Here is a 20,265-nt window from a genome sequence, read left to right as displayed (position 1 = left end):
CCATTTTATGACTCTGTACCAAAGGTTATGATTCTTTTTCTGAAATTGAATTTGTGGAACTCCCTAACGACAGTTAGTATAATATATATATAGACATGTGTATAACATATAGGTATAATATACTTAGGCATGTAAAATACACACATATATTCTGTATATATGTATGTTCTATTTGTACAATATGCATATATGTACAATATACATATGTTACATACATATTGTATATAATACACACGCTTGACTTTATTGAAGCTCTGGGTCTGGATGTTGCACGTTCTGTGGGGTGGCAATGCCAGGTGGAGCAGTACCTTTCTGATACATTAGAAAGGGGGGACCCTAACCCCAAACTGCTAAGCTGAGAGCTCCATTCATCCCAGCAATGACAGCAGTCACTGTGCACAAGCTCACAATCCTACTGGTGTTTCTTTGAGGCAGTGGGAAGAAATGAGATTCGAGCCTATGTGGACCTGTCTGGGGAGAGGTTCGCAGGTAACATTTTTAAATGCCTGCCTGTGATGCTGAGATCTCAGGTGTTGTCAGGATCCAAGACACCTCTGAAAAGGGTGTTTAGATCTTCAGAAGTCTTGGTTAGTGCCTTGTGTCTGTATGACCAGATTGCTATAGTGCCTGCTTGTGCAGGAGCCACATGCCTGTGGATCAGGATTGAGCAGCTGGAGGCTCTCTAGTGCTCATCTCCTGGCCCTGGGAACACTTCTATACTGCCTATATGTGGATGGCTACAGAGTTCTCTTGTCTGTCCTCACTTCCCCCTCCAGGGTGAGTTAGCACAGGGCACAGAGTGTACTTAGAGCCTTTGTGGAGCCCCTCCGTGCTGAGCACAGTAGCGTAAGAATTAGGCCAACAGCTGGGAAGTTAAGCACTAGACTTTGGTGAAATCTGGGAACAGGTGTCCCATTTTGATTTGGTTTTACTGCACAAATGCAGGGTAAGATCTACTTGGCTTACAGGTTATTATCTCTGAGTGATGAAGAGCTGTAAAGCTCACTTCTTGTCTGGGCATAATTTAATATTTCAAGAGTCCATTTGCATTAACGGAAGTCAGCTAGCCCCTTTTCAATTATGAATTACTTTGTAAGAATAAGGAAAATTATGTGTTTTTCCTGCTAAGTATCCTCATCCTTTGAGGATGCCTGTAAATTCACAGGAAAAGTTTATTTTTAAACTAGAGGTCAAAATTAAAACACTATCTTATAATTTTAGTTTCTGTAAGATCCTCTGCATGTCTAACTTTGGGATTTAGATTACCCGCACAGAAGATGTATTGGGTTTGCTCATGAGAAAACTAATTAAAGCCATTTTAAATGAAGTTGAGGTCAATTGATGACTTTTAAAAAAGTTGAATATAGTTGGATCCCAAAAAATTATGTGATTTAGGGAGAAGGATTACTCTTCAATCACTTTTCAGACATGCAGTTTATTATGGGGCGGAAGACACTGAGGGTTTTGAGAAAGGAAATGCTTGGATCCACAGGGAACAGAGGGCATCCATAGTGTTGCTGTTGCAGAGGGCCATGCATTGGGCTTGATGCAGCAGTGAGCAAGCCACCCAAAATTCATCTGCCTAAGGAAGAGCCATTTTCTGAAGGTGTCTGGTGTTTTGTCCTTTTCCTCCCACCTCCTTTTCCACTGCAGTCCCACAAGCTGCAGCTGGTGCAGGGCCAGAGGTCTCTTCTGGAGGTGTCTCCACTGGGTGCTGTCTCAGGGATGTGGAAGGTGGGAGACTGGCTCCAAAAGGGATGGATGCCAGCTTGCCCCTGCCAGGGGCTCAGGCCAGGAGCATTGGCAGTTGTGGGGCAGGTGGAACCACCTTGGGCAAGATGCCTCTTTCCAATGGAGCCTTGCTGGTATTTCCTATCCGGTGAGGGAATAATGTGTAGCAGGCACATGTGGCTAAATCTTCTCCTAACCGCACGCATTGTCACATACCCAACAGTTGCTTCACAGTTGCTTGATACCAGTAACATTTCCTCCCTTATAAAAGTGAAGGAGGAAAGACAGTCAGCTTTTTTTAAGAGGAAACTGGGGCTTTGTTTGGTGTGGGCTGGGGCTGAGGGGCTGGATGCTCAATAGAGGGCACCACAGCACAGGCTGTCATCCCCCGCCTCTCAGCTCCTTGGGTTTTTCCCTTGCTCTCCGTCATCTGATATAAATGGGCAGAGTAAATTTGTCGAAAACAAAATCGGAGTGTTAACCTTCCACACACATTCAAGTGTGCATCTGTCATTGTATTAGGTTACAGTAGATACAGGAAATCTTTAGTTAGGATTAAGTTGTACTGTTCAGCCATATGTTGTTTTTCTCCAGCAGAACAGTGTATAATATACCTAATAAAATCATGTTGAAGAAAACCAGATTTTGGACCTTGTCCAAATAAGAAAAAACACATGTTTTTCCTTTGTAAATATTTTTGCCTTAACACAGGAAAAGATAAATATTCCTCCTATAGTATCCAGCATTTCCTCAAAAATGACATTATTTCTTCTGCTTGTGAAGTGATGTTTTTCAGTCCTGCTTCTTTAAAGGTCTAGAGATCACGAGCATTTACTGCAAGATTACAAACAAAGATGGTTGTGAATAAAAAAATTATTTTATTATCTCTAATTCTAATGTGTAGCCTTATCCTGCAGCCCCCTTAATCATGTAATGTCATTATGCATGTGAGCAATCTGGCCAAGAGGAGTGAAATCTCTGACAAGTAATGACCACTGATGGGATCAAGACGTGCAGGGTTTAGCCTTTCATTCTTCTTGCAGGCGTGCATAGAAGGTCTGTTGTTCTCCTAAATATGCTCAGTCAGTTTATAGGAATTAATACCATGAGCCGTGACTCCTGCAGTAGCGCAAAGGCAGCGAGTGCTGATTTACATCACTGTAAGCACAGCCCTGCCTGGCACTGGCTGCAGGGAAAGTGTTGAAGAAGCACTGGGAGCGCTACCAGTTGTGTTGAGACCGCGCACGCGTCCAGCCTCCGCAAAGACATCCGAGTGTTAATGCTGTGACACTCCTCCCCTCCTCTTGCCTTTTTCATTTGTTAGGTCGTGGTTTGTAATTTTCATTTTTTAAGTCCTTGAAGCCAAGTCTACTTTTTAAATGTACAGTCCTTCACACAGTGAGCCCCCAGGACAGCAAAAGCCCCAGAGAGCAACTGCTATACCAACACGTAATACTACTAGTACCATCTGGTGACAAATGTTGGGGTATTCCCTTGAAGAAAGAGTATTTTGAACAGGAAAGTGTAACACTTATGGGTAGTGCAGAATTTATTGCTCATTTTGATTGCTTGAAGCATGCAATTAAAAAGCAGTCTAACCTGTTGGTTCAGAGGGGGCGGGAAAAGAAGCAGCTATTTTTTAATTAAGAGAGAACAGAAATTCTTCAAGGGTACAAGCAGTTAAAAGGTGTCTGTATATTTGCTTTCAGGGTGGTTTTAAATGACTTGCAAAATGCATTGAGTGTTTGGTCTCAGTGTGAACACACACATACATATATATATACATATATATGAGTGTGGGTGTGATTAGCTCCATGAACATCTTTTCGTTGCTGCGCCTTGGTTTCTCTTCACTCCCTTCACCTCCAGATGGCACTATGAAGCAGAAAAGAAAATTACTGTGAAATAATGAGTCCAATGTAAAGTAAAATTGGAAATTGAATTATAGCTGCAGAAAAAGGACAGTAGCCTTGAGGTCCTGATCAGTCTGTACTCTTATCACTTTTGTTTGCTGTTCCATGTGTTAGGTTACTGCCGAGTTAATAACAGTGCTTTAGCAGTTCAAGGCTTAGCAGAATTGTACTGGACATGAAATAAAGCTAAAATGAATTTGTGTCCAATATCATTGACATTAGTGCTCATTACTTCTCTGGTGTAATGCCTCAAACCATCTAAAATCAATTTTAAAGATTACCCGTTATTTTATAAAGAAAATAAAATACATTTCAAACAGCAACAGAGCTGTAAGTGTAGTGTAATCTCATGAACAGTTAGTTACTCGTGTTTTCATTGGTTGGCAGGAAACTTTTGAAGGTACAGCAAGAGGAAAAACTGTGAAACTAAATGCCATTCATAGAATTTAATGACTTGGCTTTTTGCTGTGTTACTTGGCATTAGACACGCAAATGTTAGAATTGCAGAAATGTGCATCCCCTCACTATGCCTGGGAAAAACAATAACTGTAGTTACTCTACAGGAAACTCCAGCACATTATTTTTCTTTTTTTTTTTCTTTTTTTTTTTTTTTTTAAGAGAAGTAGAAGGAGACTATTTACTCTCCCAATTCCATAAACGATAAAAGTGGATTTATTGTCTGGAATGATGCCTCTGCTTTTTGTTGCAATGTTTGTCTTTGTTTGGAATGTGGGTTTATCAAGATTCAAGGCTGAAATCCTCTTCTAGTGGCTGCTGAATAATGGCTTTTCAAACTGTAATCATGAAGCTGTTGCTGTCAAGGTGTGTGGACCTGTAAATTCTGAATCATTTTGAATCATTTGAATCATTTTTACACAGCCTTTGCTGGATTTTAGACTACAAAGTTTTTCTGTCTACTAATGCATTACGCACTTTGGTTTTACAGATGTCTATTTGCTGTTAAAATTGCAAGAATTCGGATTGGATTTAAAAGGCTTCTCTGTGTATGAAAGTGTGCTTATTTTGAACTTGAGCAAAATCTGGTCTTTCTGAGACTCCATTTCACCCACACCCAGTAGATCATTAGGGTCGTTGGAGACATTTCCTCATTGGAAGGTGTCAGAGTTGGAGTTGTTCGGTTGAGACTGCGTGTTCACCTAGGCAAGTGAAATGTGCATGCACACAAGTATCTCGTGGTTTCATGTAGGCATCTCCTACTACTTACTTTAATTTGACAGATTTTTATGGGCTTGAATGAAGCCAGAAATCCTTTCGTGTGTTTATTAAATGTTATTGTAACGTTGGCCGCTTTAGAGAACAGTTTTCAGAATGTATTTGTGTTTAAAACGTTACGGTCCAAACACACCATTAATCTTATTCAAGAGAAGGAACTAATCAGTTACACTTTTCATTTTAGTCAGAGTACCTTTAAAATGCAATATTTCTTTCTGCTCTTAGTAGTTCTTACATTAATGTCATCTCTTGTTTCCTGCTGCACAGCAATGACTTTTTTTGGTAAAAACTGTAGCCTAAATGGGTGTAAATAGGTAAATATTGACTCTGAGTAGCTTGGAGTTGTTTAAAGATATTTTAATAATTTTCTCTGGAGCACTCTTTGGCATAGTAATAGCCTCTGATGTCTTTATTACATGAGTAAAATGACACACACAAATTGAAGAAGTTTCTTGTTAATCATTCTAGGATTTGTATAGTAAAAAACTCCCTTTTAAAGAATTCCCATTTAAAGAAATGTTGAAGAAAAGTTGCATATCTTTTCTTTAAAAATAGTGATGATGATCCACAATTCTCAGGCCTTGAAAAAGTCTCTCTACAACTTTCTGTGTTACTGAAATGTATTGTATTTTGTTTACTGTCATATGTTTTAAGTAAATACTCTGTGCTAAATTTATTCGGGACTTAATTTAAAATACATATGAACCAAACTTTAAAAGTGATTTTTGAAAATTTAAGAGTCCCTGAAAACTATCTGCAAATAAATTAAAACCAATGTTCAGTATTAGCATTTTTGTTCTAGCTTAAATATTTCTGACAGTGTAAATAATTTTGACTCGGGTTGGCTCAGTTGTTGACAGGTATTCCAAGGTCCTGATGTTGCACATGTATGAAGTCTGTTTTGCCTACACACTGTTTCTCTATGCCACCAAACAAATCGGTGACTTGTAATTTTTATAAAAGTTTGTCTATTGAAAAAAAGAGAGAGAGACCAAATTTTTGTAAGAGTATATGCCTCCAACTGCCTAAAAATCATTAATTGATCCGTGTGGTAATAGCAGATGGTTAAATGGAAGAAATGTCCTTGAAGTTATTCTAATAGCAGATGTGCCTAACTATTAGCTTCATGTTTTTACTCACCTAAAATTCCAAATAACGCAATAAGAAAGTGACACGCACCTAATCATTTTAATACGCTCATTGCCTTCTGTTACTGATTTAGGATTCATCTGAAAACTTTAAAAGCAGGACATCATTTAGAATTTGTTCTGGGAAAACACTTTAGAATATATCTGTGTGTGTCTGTGTGTGTGTGTGCAGGTTATATATAAACATTTGCCTTTTTTTTGCTTTTCCAGGGTCCTACAAGATGCATTATTGCTCTCAGATAGTAGGCTTCACCTCTTCTTACAGACTCAGCTAAGCCCAGAAGATATGGAGGCCTGTGTGTCTGGACAGACCAAATACTCTGTTGCTGATGCGATTCACAGTTTTGCCTCTCTGAACAGACGTTTTCCTATAGAAGATGAAGAGAGGAAAAAAGAAAAAAACGATGCAGACTCTGATTCAGAGAGGTGATTTCTGTATATCCTTACTTTCTGAGATTATATATCCATACATACACATGCACATGCTTCACTTTTTTGTTGATGTAATACTAAGATAATGAAAAAATTAATTGACTGAGATTTTATTGAGCTGTGACAGCTCATCATAGAAGTCTTCACACACACCTCCACACTGAATTAATGAATGCAGTAGAAATTCAATTATCTGCATTCTGATTATGTGAATTTCATTTAGTCAGACTTGAATTATTCGCGTTTAAATTATCTTGCTAAAAAAATATCCAACTGCACTCCAAATGGCTAATTAAAAGTCCAAATTTCCTGTCTCTCTTTGTGACTGGAGATAATTAAAGTTCTCCTCTGTTACTCAGGCTTTGAGTGTGTTGTGAAAACCAATTTCCTCCTTTTATTTTTTTTTTCTCTCCCCCCCTCTCCCCTTTTCTGCAGTTCATCCTCCGGGCTCGGACCTAGTGATGACAGCATTTCATGTGGATGTAAAGCAAGCCCAGCTTCTGAAGAATCATGAAAAATCATTCCTGTATTGCTACCTTAAGGACAGTACAGAGCAGTTTCTGCTTTGTTTACTGGTTATGTGTACCACACAAACAGGGCTGTCTGGTAACGTGTACCTCAAAGACCCATCGTTAATGCAAACATACGTCCTTACAGAATACTCAAAACAGATGCTGAGACTATCTTTCTGGTGATTTTTTGGGTTTTTTTAATGTATCTTGGTGTAGGTCTACATTGCTACCTATTTATGTTTTTGTGACTATTAAAATCTCAGTATTGGGTGAGTCATGCTCTTCTGACATATGTGGCAGTTAAAATAATTCCCTCAGTGAGTGCATGTCTTGGATTTGAAAAATAAAGATAATTTAATTCTTCATCTTATAAGTTGCTATATCATATCAAACATATTCAAAGCATCTTTTAGTCATTTGCATCAGAGAAGTTTCATCTTTAGAAGTCATTTGACATTGGTGATGAAATTACACACCCCACCAAGGTACTCACTTTTTAAAGTAGCTCAGCAACATCAGCAAAACAACTTTCGTACAAACTATATTCTGCTGACAATTTGAGATATAAATACATCTTACTCTGGTCCTTCTGTAATGTTTATGGAAAGACTGTTTTTATCATGCGTAAGTACTGAAGGCAAAAATTCTTGAGCATGGTTGCTTAGAAGTTTAGAAATATAAATAAAAATTACATCATTTCTAGGCTTGCTGGAGATTCTCAGCTCCCAGGGTATTATGGATACACATTCCCGGAGAAAATCGCAGATGAGGTCCATCAAATAGCTGAATTTTGCATCGACCTCGCTAGGGCCGGGATTTCACCCAACATGTTTAACTATAAGCATTTATATTTGAAGGTGCTGGTAGAGGTGTTCAGCAGCTGAAATGGGGAGTATCTCCCTCTGAGAGGATGATAATCACGTAGCTGTTAACATCCTGCATGGATGTGGCTCTCTCCACTCTCTCTGAGTAACAGGAGCCACCGATTTCATTGTGGCTGTAGTTACCACGCTGGAATATTGACTTTTTCACAAACAAAAGGCAGGCTTGAACACAACTTCTTAACCACCAACACTTACTTTGATTAAATGTCAGTTTTGCTCTTTATTGTTCACAGCAGCTGCGTAGTGTCTTGTCCCAGATCCTGTCAAAGGAATATGTTTCACTGTGGTGTTGTATTTATATTTGACATTTAACTGCTATTAAAAAGAGCTAGGGGGTCTGATCACCCTAGCAAAGCTCCCATTAACTTCAGTGCGGTAGTTACCGGCCTAGAAATGGATATAAATACATGCCTTTTTTTTTTTTTTGCCTTTTTTTTTCTTTTTTTTTTTTTATTTCTTCCTTTTTAAAGAAAAACTGTGGTTACTTTCAAAGGAGCATTTTAAACATGTGAATTACAGAAACAACAGATTATTAAATACACAGTTAGTAAGGGGTAGTATAAACATGTGTGGGCATGCTTTTTTAAAGCATCCAGCTGGGAATCTGTGTAATTTTAGAAACAGGTTTTAATAGCTTGAGAATAACATCTCTTAGGTAACTACTTTAAGCCACTGTATTTTGTTGATGGTAGCACTTTGTAAGATAAATAATCTGGGCTTCTTTTTTGTTAGGTCTTACTGAATTGCACAAATGTATCTATTCACTGTTTCAGCTTGTATGTGACTTAGCAGCAAAGCTATTTTTAATGTAAAAGTGATAATGTTTAATTAAAGCAACAAGTTATCACTAAAAGTAGCTTAAAATAGCTGTTACTGCCAGTCAGAGATTTTGATTACTTGATTTTTTTTCCTATATTTTTTTAAGATGGACACATTAAAAAAAAATGTTTAGCAAATTTATTTAAAAGGTGGGAAGGATTAAAAACTGGAATAATGCTGGGAAGGATATTACGATTTTTATTTAAGACAGTGTAGGTTTTTATTTTTTATTTGGAAGATTGAGCTAAACTCTTGAAGCACTTTACAGTTCTGGCTTACTAACACATCCTCAGTACCTGACAAAATCTACAGAAACACAAGGTTTGGAGAGCATTTGTGGCTGATTTTAATTCTAGGAGCTTATCAGTATGCCAGCGAGTGTTTTCCAAATGAAGATGTTTCTGAAATAAATATTTGTTTTCTAATAGCTTTATTGTTATTCTCTTATTTTCTTCATCATTCTGTTAAAAAAATCTGAGACTACTATAACTTTCTTTCCAGCTTTGACAAAAATTTGTTCAAATATTTATTTTCTGAATGTTGTTTGTGTAGGTAGTGTTACCGGAATTTTTCTTGGTAATGGGGGAGGGAAAGTACCTCATGCTCTCTAGTATGTCTCCGTCATGTATCAACTGTCTAGAATCACATATAAAGGCTTTAAGGCATTTTGTTTCATTGGAACATTAAATGTAACTTTTGCAAATGTAAATGTTAAACAAAAAATAATTTAAATGTCTTTTATTACTTCAGTGATTTAGTAACTTTTCAGTACTATGACATACAGTTTGATCAGCTGGTCACTGGTATTTTGACTCTCATTTTTTAGTTTTGAATAATGCTGACATTTCCTGCTAGCTATTTTTTAAAAACCAGGATAATACCTAATTTATAAATTAGAAGTAGTAATCAGATTACATTATATCTAATTGCAGTAATTCTGCATTCAAAATCTTTTCTTTTTTTGCTTATAGCTTTACATCCTCATTTTTATGATGATTTCTTAAAAGCTTTTAAGTAATTAAATAAACCAAGTTACTACTTTCTAGCTCATGTTTAAACCTGACAGTGAGGTTTCCTTTATTTCAATATCAATATCCTAATCACTTTATGACTTACCATGTGTAATTTACTCTTCTGTTATTTTTTTAATATGTGTATATATACATAAATATATGTATACTATATACATATATAGTACATATATATATATATATGTACACACTGTATGCACAGACACTTGTGTTTGGGTTTTCACTTCTTTACATTTCCTACAAAAAGAATAGCAGAGAAACTCCACAAAAAATGCTGTATTTGGAGTGAAAATAGTTGTTTACATCACAATGTACTTCTATAAGCACCGAGGGAAATTTATACTCTAAATCTCATGCTGTGGAACAGTGCAAACTTCAGTGTCCACATCTTTTTTTGACAGGTGACATACTGAATTTGTTTTCCAGATTAATATTTAAATTTTATATAGTTACTGTGAATTATAAAAACAAAAAATGTTTGTGACTTGCTCTGTTATACACGGTATGGATAAGAAGAATAAACCTGGTATGGTCCTGTGTCGTTTCCCTATAATTGCAGGACTGGGCTCAGGGCTAAGGACCGGGGGCTTTACTTTTCTTCCCTAGCTTTTATAAGGTGGCAAAAGTGTAAAAAATAATTTCCAGTCTCAGGCTGATTCTTTTCACGAAAGGCCTAAACGCTTTAGGAAATTAACACAATTATTCTCCGCTTCGCTGTTAAAAATGCGCCATAACGGGTTAAGTCGTTTCTTCGCCTTCTGGAACAAAACCTCCTTAGAAATTAATTCAAGTGGCCTTGTAAAACAGAAATCGAACTGTGGCCTTCGGGCTCGCTTTTGGCTTGCGGGGCGCCCGTGGATGCTCCGCGGCTGTGGGTGCGTGTGCGCCGGCCGGAGCGGTCCGTCAGCGCCGCCCGCCCGCGGCGCTCCGCCGCCGCTACGAGCGGGCGGCAGGACTTAAAAACGGGGGAGAGGGGAAAAAAAGAACAAAACAAACAACGGGGGGAAAAAAGGGAAAAGGATCCCAGATCGCGTTCCCCGCTGCGCCCCGGCCCGGCCCTTCGTCGCGCCCTGCCCTGCCTTGCCTTGCCCCGGGGCCGCGGAGCGGAGCGGGCGAGAGCCTTACCTGGGGCCGCCGCGCTCTCCGCCCCGCTCCGCCCCGCGCCCGCTACTCAGGGAGCGGGGCCGCCCAGCCTTCATCCGGTAACTCGTGGCAACCGCAGCCCATGGCAACGGCGGAGGGGGAGCCGGGGCGGGGGCGGCCGCCCGCGCTGCCGCAGCGCTCCCTCCCTCCTCCCTCCCCTCCCTCCGCTCCCTCCTTCCCTCCTGGCTCCCCTCCCTCCTCCCCTCCCCCCTGCCGCCCCGCCGAGGGAGGGGCCGTGCCCGCCCCGCTCCTCGCCGTCGCCGCCCGCCAGGGGGCGCTGTGCGCCAGCGGGAGGCGCCGCCGGGCGGGGCCGGGGCGGAGCGGGCGCGGCCCCGCGCCGGGAGCGCGCTCCGCGGGCGCGGCTGAGCGCGGGAGCGGCCGAGCGTTTCTGGGATTTTTCTGGGATATTTCTGGGGTTTCCTGCTACCCACAGGCTCCCCCCATCCCTGAGCCCGCTCCGCAGCCGGGCAGAAACAGGGAGGCGCCACCGCGCTGGGGATGGGCGCACCTGCCCCCCACGGGAAAGCTCCCGCCGCCCCTCACGCACCGACCCGCACGGCTCCCCCGTATTCGGAGCGTGCCTGTTACTGTTTCTCAATGGATTAATTTATATTTTTATACAAAAGCAGTTAGGGCCCAGGCATGACATTTGGCGGCCTCGGTGGCAGGCAGGCTGCCGTTAAGTGGAGGCCTCTCTGCGGAACAGCAAGAGCCAAAAGGCCTTGTGTCACCCAGTTATGTAAGACACAATCTCGCCTGAAAATGCACAATGAATCGGGAAGGATTTATGTAATTAATTGACCAGTCTTAACCTGTTATCGTGATGTAAGGAATTTGGAACTCATTAATTTGGGCCCTGACAGATTTCATATTAGAGCTGGCAAATATGGATTGAGCCTCTTATTCTTGTAGCAGCTGGAATTTCCATGACAGTGAGGATTAGTGAAGAAGACCTATTGCTCAAGTCAAACTGACTCTTTTGTAATCAGCAGCCCTGCTCTGCATTAAAGGGGTAATAGGAAAGAGGAAAAAAAAAATACAGAGAGGAAAAAAAATGGAGAAATGTATTTAAGTATGGAGCAGAGCAAGGGAGGGAGAAGAGCGATGTATGTGGACAGCACAGGCACCAGAGTGGGGTTTTCCCAGCTCCATGACAATGCAAATGCCACAAAGGCAGCCCTGGGGTGATGGAAAGTGCCTGGAGGACAGGTCTGTGCAATCACCATGGGCCTTGCCTCTCGGGCCAGCTTTCAGATGGACCTTCCCAGGAGCCACTGAGCACTTGGGGCCGCAGTGTCAGAGGTTCTGGGAACAAGGTCTGGGCTGCCAAGAGCAGGAGGGATTTAGGAAGAGAAGGATTTGGGTCATGATCCTGGGGAAGGCAGGACTGAGAGATACCTGTCTTTCAGCTTGGTCTGTGACACCCTCCCTCATGGGGAAAAGGATGCCCAGGTGGGTAAGAGTGAGATCCAAGGACAAGGACAGGCCTCCATGCAGCCATGGCAAGCGTGACTGCACATGATATGCCTCAACTTCCCCAGTACAAAGACAAGAAAGAGTAAGAAAAGTCCCTTTGTCTGCTGCTTTGTGACAACCTCTCAGTTCAGTTTTTCATGGTGCCTGGCCGGGGAGTGCCCTCATCCCATTATCATTTCTTGGCATTGATGTGGTAGTAATAACACTGAGTGCAGTCTGTATGGAAACAGTCTAGGAGCTTATATTTTCTCTCCTGGCAACCTGTTAATGACTGCCCTGGTAGTGAATACAGTTGTTAGCAATGACATTAAAAGGTTTTCATGAGGCCTCATCATAGTTCTACATGCTAAGCATTTACCTACTCATGTAATAAATGCCATGAAGAAATGGAGGAGTGTTTTTCCTTTTCTCATTTTTTCCTTGCTTTATGCCATTTGGCATTTGAACATTTCCCCTTCACGATTTCTTAGGTCCACCATTTGCTGCTCTGAGGAGAAGAAAAAAGTCATAAAACAGGGGTATGGACAGTAAAACCACAATTGTTTGCAAAGACTGTAAAGTCAAATGCAGATTAAAAATAAAACACAGCTAATAACGCATACATGGCTCTTATCCTCTGGACATCTTTGACCATATACACATCTGCCTTGATGTCCATCATTGTGTAGAGATAATTAATGAAACCTGGCACTAAAATGTATTCGGTCCTAAATTTGGGCCAATAATCTGGGTCATAGCTTTGATCTTCTTGATGTAAAATAAATAAATAAAAATATATATAAAAAAAAATAAATCAGACCAATACATTGCAATTGGATTGTTCTCCTTCAAATAATGCATTTTGTCTTACTGTCTCCTGATACATTAAAAAAATCTTCACACATGTCAGCTATCTCTTATTTTCCCAAAGGTAGGGAATAATTCATTGTTTATGACACCCAACTCAACTCAACCATTGTCTCACTCAGTTTATCTTCGCTTTTCTAATGATTAGGAGCAGTAAACCACCCAGGTTCTGCTGCAGCTATAAGTTTTATCCAAATGTTCCTCTTGTTAAAATGTTGATCAGGCACATCTAATTTCCATGGTAAATGTGCCAGACATATGTCTGAGTTTAGAATTATTTCAAACAGCAATAAAAAACATTTTGAAGTTTAAATGCACATTCTCTGATTTCTTCCCATGGTTATACTTAAAATATTCATAAGTGGTAGAACTTTCCAGTGATACCCCTGATTTTGAGTGCTTGCAAAATTACTTCTAGTGTCTGCTCCTTTTTTTTTTTTTGGCTTGTAGATAAGAAAACAGTCATCAGATGAGATGAATATTTTGTCAGATCCTTACAGTATTTTTATTCTTTGATGGTTAATCAGAAAGCGTGGAAAAAATGATAAAGAAAAGAGCCCACAGTTAAGCCTTCTGAACAAAAATATATTTGCTTCAGATATTTTGTTACTTAGAACAATACCAGAGGACTGGTTTAGTTTTTGTGGAAATACTAAATGCAAATTTCACAGTAAAAGTGGTTAAGACATATCAAACACTGTTCCAGTTGAAGTCAATGGTAAAAAACTTTGTGCTGCTTCTATGGGGGTTTTCATTCAGAAAACAGAAAATTCTGTTTTCTGAATGACACTGAGATAAAAAATTACATCCTTATTGGAACCAATTTGTGGTCTTTTTGAATGTGCTGTAGTAATTTTTTTTCCTGAAAACAGAAAAATGTTTGCTTTGAAACAAAAAAAAACCAGTAGTTTTCAAATTCAATGATTTTTGTTGTTGTTGTTGTTTTGTTTCTGAAAGACAATATAAGGATGAACTTCTGAATTGATTTCCTATTTTTGGTGTACTTATGTTAAGTCATGGGTCTTAATAGGCTCATAGAATGGGTTGGGTTGGAAGGGACACTGAAGTTCCAGACCCCCTGCCATAGGTAGGGACACCTCCCACTAGTCCAGGTTGCTCAAAGCCCCATCCAACCTGGCCTTGAAAATTCCCACAGGTGGGTAGTCAACAACTTCTCTGGGCAACCTGTTCCAGTGTTTCACCAACCTCACAGTAAAGAGTATCTTCTAATATCTAATCTTAACCCACACTCTTTCAGTTTAAAGCCATTTCCTTTGTCCTACAGGATCAATAATGTGACGATAAAGTGGACTACAAAATCTATCCTTTCCTTTTTCATGTTCATGCTTTCAAAATGCCATATATTCCAGTTTCTAAGACCTCTCATAAGTTCTTATTTCCTGTTATTTCACAGTTAATTAAAATGGTTTCAAAAGAACAGTATCTCCTTGTGCTTCAGAAAAAGATTACTTGTGATTTTTCTGAAGTCATTCCTCTGTGCCAAGTGTCAGAAATCTTGATTCTGTTTTACTTCCTATATAAGCAATACATTCTTAAAATGTTTCTGCAAGGAAAAGGCAGTCAGCAGACATAGGTGCCCAAGCCTCTTAAAAGCCTGGGTCAAATGGGGGTGTTAAAAACCTGAAAATGCAGCCCTGAGTAATTCATAACACTCCTCACTTTTGCCTGGATGAGGTATTTTAGCAGCTCATTCTTTGACCTATGCATTTCTGGACAAGTGATTATTTTGTGGAGTTGGTTGTTTTTTTGATAAATTTTGGGCTTGTGTTTTTGTCCCTTTGTGTGGATAAGAACAGCCAGTGTAGGTCTGAGAGCTGGGCAGATCTCCTAGGAGAGAGGCACCACCCTATTCCTGTCTTGCCCCTGCATTCTACTTTCAGCATTTGGTGGCAGTCCCTATCCAAGAGCAGATTCAGAGTACCAGGACCTGGTGCTTTGACCCAGTTCTTACTTTTCTTGAAGGCAATGGCTGTCGGGCCATAACGTAGAACTTGGTCTGGACCCAGCACTCATCCCATGAAACTGGGCTTTAATTAGAATCCTCAGTGTGGGACAGTTCACCCACAATGTTCATGGTGCCTGTGTTCCCATTTGTGTGTGCACAACACTTTTTACTTTTGATGGTCATTTGAGGGCTTTGTGTGTTGAATTATAAGACTGAGGTACTAAAAGTGTGGGGAGAGCTTTTCTTAGAAGCTAATACTGACCTAGGAAGTTTGGTTCCTAAACAAATTTAGTTACTCTGTCTCCCTGAAGAAGTCCATCACTCCCCTGATGTGCAATAGCCTTGGGAGACCTGGTTCTAGGGCAGAGTGTCTACCTTAGGACATTCTTGTAGCCCCAAGAAATAACTTTGTTGGAAGAGTAACCTCTTTATGTAAGACAGCTTCTTAATTTTTGGCAAGAAATGCCCTCTAAGTGCTGTTTATATGAATCTTCCATCTCATTATGATTTCCTGCTTTCTAAAAGGCTCAAGATTTGCTGCTTCTAATGATCTAAGGCATTGGGAGAAGAGGTGGGATATGAGTGTCTGTCCATAAAAATGCTGCCAATTTGGTTACGTACAAAAAGAAGTCTGAAAGCAAGTTTGGCTCCTGGATGGTTTGAGTTTTGCTGGGAAATCAACGTCCACCTTGGCACCAGAGTCCACACATCATGGGCTGGATAAAGGAAGTTAATAATTTGTCTGTGTTTATGAGAAAGCTTTCCTGTCCAGAGTCTCAAAGTCTTTTGTGATGAAGAACTAATTCAGCCTTCCAATAAACAGGATCTACTTTTTCACAGCTGAGGAAACTGAGGAACAGTGTGGTGACCACAATGATGTACATGGTATCTCTCAGATGAGGGAGGAATGGTGTTCCTCCTTCTGCTGAGCTCCACTGCATTATCTGCTGGAAGGGACAAAGTGCCACGCTCCTTGTGAAAATTGCACCCCAGCTATCAGCACAAAGCACTCCAAAGAGGTAGCAGAGGGATCCTGGTTTTTGGTGTTTGACTTGAAACACCGAAAAAGGATTTGCTTTTTCCTCCCAACACTGTGTACTCTGGCACCTGGAAACCAAACTCCCTCTGGAATCTATTGCATTTGTAAATTTTGGGCTAATTATCTTTTGGGTTTCAGCATTCATAACAGAGATTTATGTCTATTTTGGAAAAAGAGAGTTACTCACTCTTTTCACTAATTAAAAAAAACCCAGGAAGTGAGATGAGAGATGTAATTAGGGTACCCTGTTTAGCTTGGTTAAATAAGTAGGACTGACAGGATTTTCTTTGAGGGACACTTGCAGAAGTGCTGCGGTCTTGTTGATACTACTAGATGGTGTTATCAATAGAACTGGACTGAAGAAAGCAGAGCTGATGTTGACTAAAAAGTATAGCAAAGACTGATTTTGGCCAGATCATTCAGTCTTTATTCATCCATCCATGACACTCGTTAAAACAACTTGGGACTGCTAGCATGAGTAAAGACCGTTGGTGTATGTGAGAACTGCAAACTTCCTTTTCCAAAGTTGTGTTCCCTGTTCAGCTGATTTCAGCAGACCTCCTCCCCTCTCTATTTTGCTGATGGGATGTATGACCTGGCCTCTCATAAGTAAAAACAATTCTCAAAAATTGACATAGGATGTAAGCACTATAGTTAAATACAATTTTCTAGATTACTACAACCCCTTTAATTAAATCCAGGCAGAATCTTTCAAGGTTCATATTTTGCTTTCTGGACAGATTTTTTTTCTTGGGTTAGTGACAGAGACACTTCACCAGAAGACTCTGCAAGCTTATCCTTAATTCTGTATTGTTTGTAGAAAGTGATGATGACTTCTGAGCAGGAGATGAAGACTGTGCCAAGGACAGGGCATTGTGCTGTTCCTGGAGCTCGACTGGCTTTTCCCTCCTACTTTGTTTCTTACTAATCACAGTGGCTTCCTACAACACATTTATCAGGGCATGCCATTGCCTGTAAATAAGAGAGTTTTTGTCCTTTCCAAAAGCCAGAAGTACAATGTTATCTTTCCTCTTTCCCACAGAAGAGAGCCATTAGGAAATTCCTTGTTTTAGTTTGTCCCTCCTTGTTCCTGGATGATGTTGGAGCCATTGTAAAAAGATGAGGCTTATGTTTCCTTCTGAAGATGGCCAACTCATTGATGCTTTGGATTGATGAGGTGAATGTTCCCTGATGCATTGCATTCTGTAAGAAGAGTATTCTGGGCTACTTCAGGGCTTAGGAGTCCAAAAGGAATTTTGCTGGTCTGAGAACTGAATACTTGGTATTTTTCTGGGTGCAACACAAGAGATCTGAATGTTAAATTTGGTGGAACATGATTTGGGGACACAGATCATGGCAGTGGTGGTGATGTGCTTGCATTAATTCAAAACCATCAACCTAGCACCCCTTATTTCTTAGAAGACAGGACCCAAATTCCCCTGGGGGAGCAACTCAAGAAGGAGACCTTAAAGGTTTGCCTTTGTAAAGGCACTTCTCAGTTTCTCTGTCTACTATAGCAGGGAGGACATGAAGGGGCCCCTGGCTAAATCTCTCCTGACCCAACAGGGGCTGTGGATAGTGTCAGGGATCTCAGCAGCAGGAGAGTCACCTCTCTTGCTCATTCCCTGTTCTTTTATGTGGTCTTATTTGGCCCTGCCCAAATCTCCTCCCAGAAAATGCTGAGAAATGTATGCTGAATTCTGTCTTGGATGCATGATGGTTTGCAGCTCCCCTGATAGATCTGAGAAGTTCAAGCTTCCCTCTCTGTTATGCAGGTATTAATACTGTGCACATGCAGAAACTCTACAGACAGATAAAAGGTTTCACTTCTCGCCAGTCACAGATTAAAAACCAAACCATCCTCACTTACAGAAGTCATCCCCTGGGGTCAGAAGAACCATTTGTGTTAGCAAGAGAGGTGAGACCTCCCAAGATGTGCCAAAATCATCCTGAGATGAAATTGCTCCATTCTTCCCAGGAGGGCCCACAGCATCTCGCAGGGTCAGCTCCATAAATTGTATGTTCTTCAGGGCAAGGACCTTGCCCTCTGATTTGTCTGGGAAGAATGTGTTTGGTGTGCCATACCACAAATAATAAATAACTGCTTTGGCCGCTGGCTGGGCTTGGGATTATGAGGCAATTCTCCCTCCTGATTAGTTTCTTGTTCTGAGATACCAGCAATGCAATTTTACTGGAGTATGTCAGCACTAGTGTTAGTCCTCTGCTCTTCTCTTGCTCACTGTAAGGCAACTGTCATCTCCTGTCTGCAGCATACTTCACAGCACTGAGGAAGAATATTAATAAGATTTCCAAAAGGCTTGCTGCCACTTTGGGTGGAAAGGTTTCCTGCAAAAATGTGCAGCAAAACTCCCAGGAGACAGACAGAGAAAACCCTCCCACCAAGAAGAGCTGGTGTCATCCAATTTCATTGTCTCTGTGTCACTGCAACACCCTTGTGACTCTGACACACTGCTCTGTGCTGCCCTAGCTTGTGTAGTTCAACGTAATTTTCTTGGTTGAACATCTTTATTTTAAAATTGTAACAAGGTATTAACTAGTTTCCCTATGCCTAGCTGTTGGCTGTTTGCTGTTTAAATAACAGTCTCTTTCCTGTTCAGGTCAGCTAGATTTTTCCTTTTACCATTTGATTTTGCATCACGTTTTTAAGAAAGAAACAACCTTATATGTCATATTTCCATGTAGGTTAAGTGTTCAGGATCTCAAGAGTTCATGTGACAAGGAAACCAGAAATACCCCTCATTAGTGAGTAACAAACATATACAGCCCAGCAGTCAAGAAAAGAAGGACATAGACATAGAGAAGCCAAATATTAGTCAATGAGGCCTGAGGTTTACTAGAAGTGTTTCTTTTGGGGAGCTGGCAGAAGTCAGTGAAATACTATGAAATTTCTAGGAGTGCCCTCTGAAAAGCAGGGGGCAGCCCTCTTGTGCTTTCTTAGCTGTGTCTCACTTGCTGCCATTGCACCTAAGCTTGTGTTGGGAGGTCCTGAGTGTGGCTGGCTCTGCCCTGCTCCAGTGGGACAGTCTGTGGTCCCACTGCCCCTTGCCAGGGAACACCTTCCTCTCCATGAGCAGCTCTGGCAGGGTGCAGCTCTGCCAGAGGCACCTTGTCAGGGTGTGCCTGCTATCAGCAGTCAGGGGACAGGCTGCCTTTTCCAGATCTGCTCCTGAGAACACCCCTTAAATGCAATCTGGGAAACCTCAGTGAGTCTGTGGACATAAGCAGGGCTGCTTTCTAAATTAAGTGATAAAGTGCAAAGAGAGAAGGCTTTTAATGTAGGAAACCACATAATGTTAGTCTTTGAAGAGCTCCCATTAGATGCTGGCATCCTCAAGCCAATCCAGCAGCTGCATTTGCAGGTCTTGACCTTTGTTATTTTTGGATTCAGGGAGACAACTCTTAAATGGAATTAGGAGTCTGTGAGCTGGCTCTGTATTTTTAAGCAGATGTTCATCAGATTGACCAACAGATTGCCATACTTTGTATTGCTCATTTATGCTTCATGTAGATATATCTATATAGAAAAGTCTAGTACTGTAGAATAAGTCTAATACTTTAGAAAGTTTGACTAATATATCAGTTGCATCATCCAGACATAAATTTTAACATCAAGCAGCGATACTGCTTTGTGTATTCAAATAATATATCCCTAACTGTGTAAGGCACAGTGAGAATTTCTTTCATTTTGTTTTCAGATTGAAACCAGGAAGCTAATGTACATGAGTTGGCCTGTTCTGAATCTTTGTCATCTTAGACAGCCCTGCTTATTGCCAGCTCATTTCACAGAGATCTATTTCAAATCAACTCATAAATTATTAATAGTACATGTGTAGGTCAGAGAGATGCTAACCCTGACAATCACACCCTAATATTCTCTCTTTAGCATCAGAAATAAGAAAGGAGATGTGAATAATCAATATTCAGCAACCATGGTACGTCTCATACAGATATGGTATATGCACTTAGGAAAAAAAAAAAACCCACATCTTTGCAAAACCTGTCAGGCTGGCATTAATCTTGCATGATGAATAATGTGGCAATCTATGAATTTTTAACACCTTTAAAATGATA

General features: G+C 40.6%; 1 protein-coding gene and 1 long non-coding RNA gene across 6 annotated transcripts in view; one reads left to right on the top strand and one right to left on the bottom strand.

The window, feature by feature from the left end:
- Positions 1-10,240, top strand: part of SNX10 (sorting nexin 10) — a 36,461-nt gene extending 26,221 nt beyond the window's left edge. For all 5 annotated transcript variants that reach the window (XM_005518895.3, XM_088062012.1, XM_088062004.1 and 2 more), the window contains 2 exons: positions 6,236-6,451; positions 6,893-10,240. In XM_005518895.3, the coding sequence (XP_005518952.1) occupies positions 6,236-6,451; positions 6,893-6,971 (295 nt within the window). In that variant the 3' untranslated portion in view covers positions 6,972-10,240. The remainder of the gene's footprint in view (positions 1-6,235; positions 6,452-6,892) is intronic.
- Positions 5,220-10,956, bottom strand: LOC148185208 (uncharacterized). The gene is made up of 3 exons (XR_015773718.1): positions 10,829-10,956; positions 8,049-8,113; positions 5,220-6,393 (listed from the first exon to the last, which is right to left on the bottom strand). It is a non-coding gene; the product is annotated as an uncharacterized LOC148185208 (long non-coding RNA).
- Positions 10,957-20,265: the final 9,309 nt, after the last annotated feature.

The sequence above is a fragment of the Pseudopodoces humilis genome, chromosome 1, assembly GCF_049639895.1.
Source record: "Pseudopodoces humilis isolate 2021_Gansu_Grassland_sample_001 chromosome 1, ASM4963989v1, whole genome shotgun sequence".
NCBI lineage: Eukaryota > Metazoa > Chordata > Aves > Passeriformes > Paridae > Pseudopodoces > Pseudopodoces humilis.
Note: the sequence above shows the minus strand (reverse complement) of the source record. Positions and strands in the feature narration are given on the sequence as shown.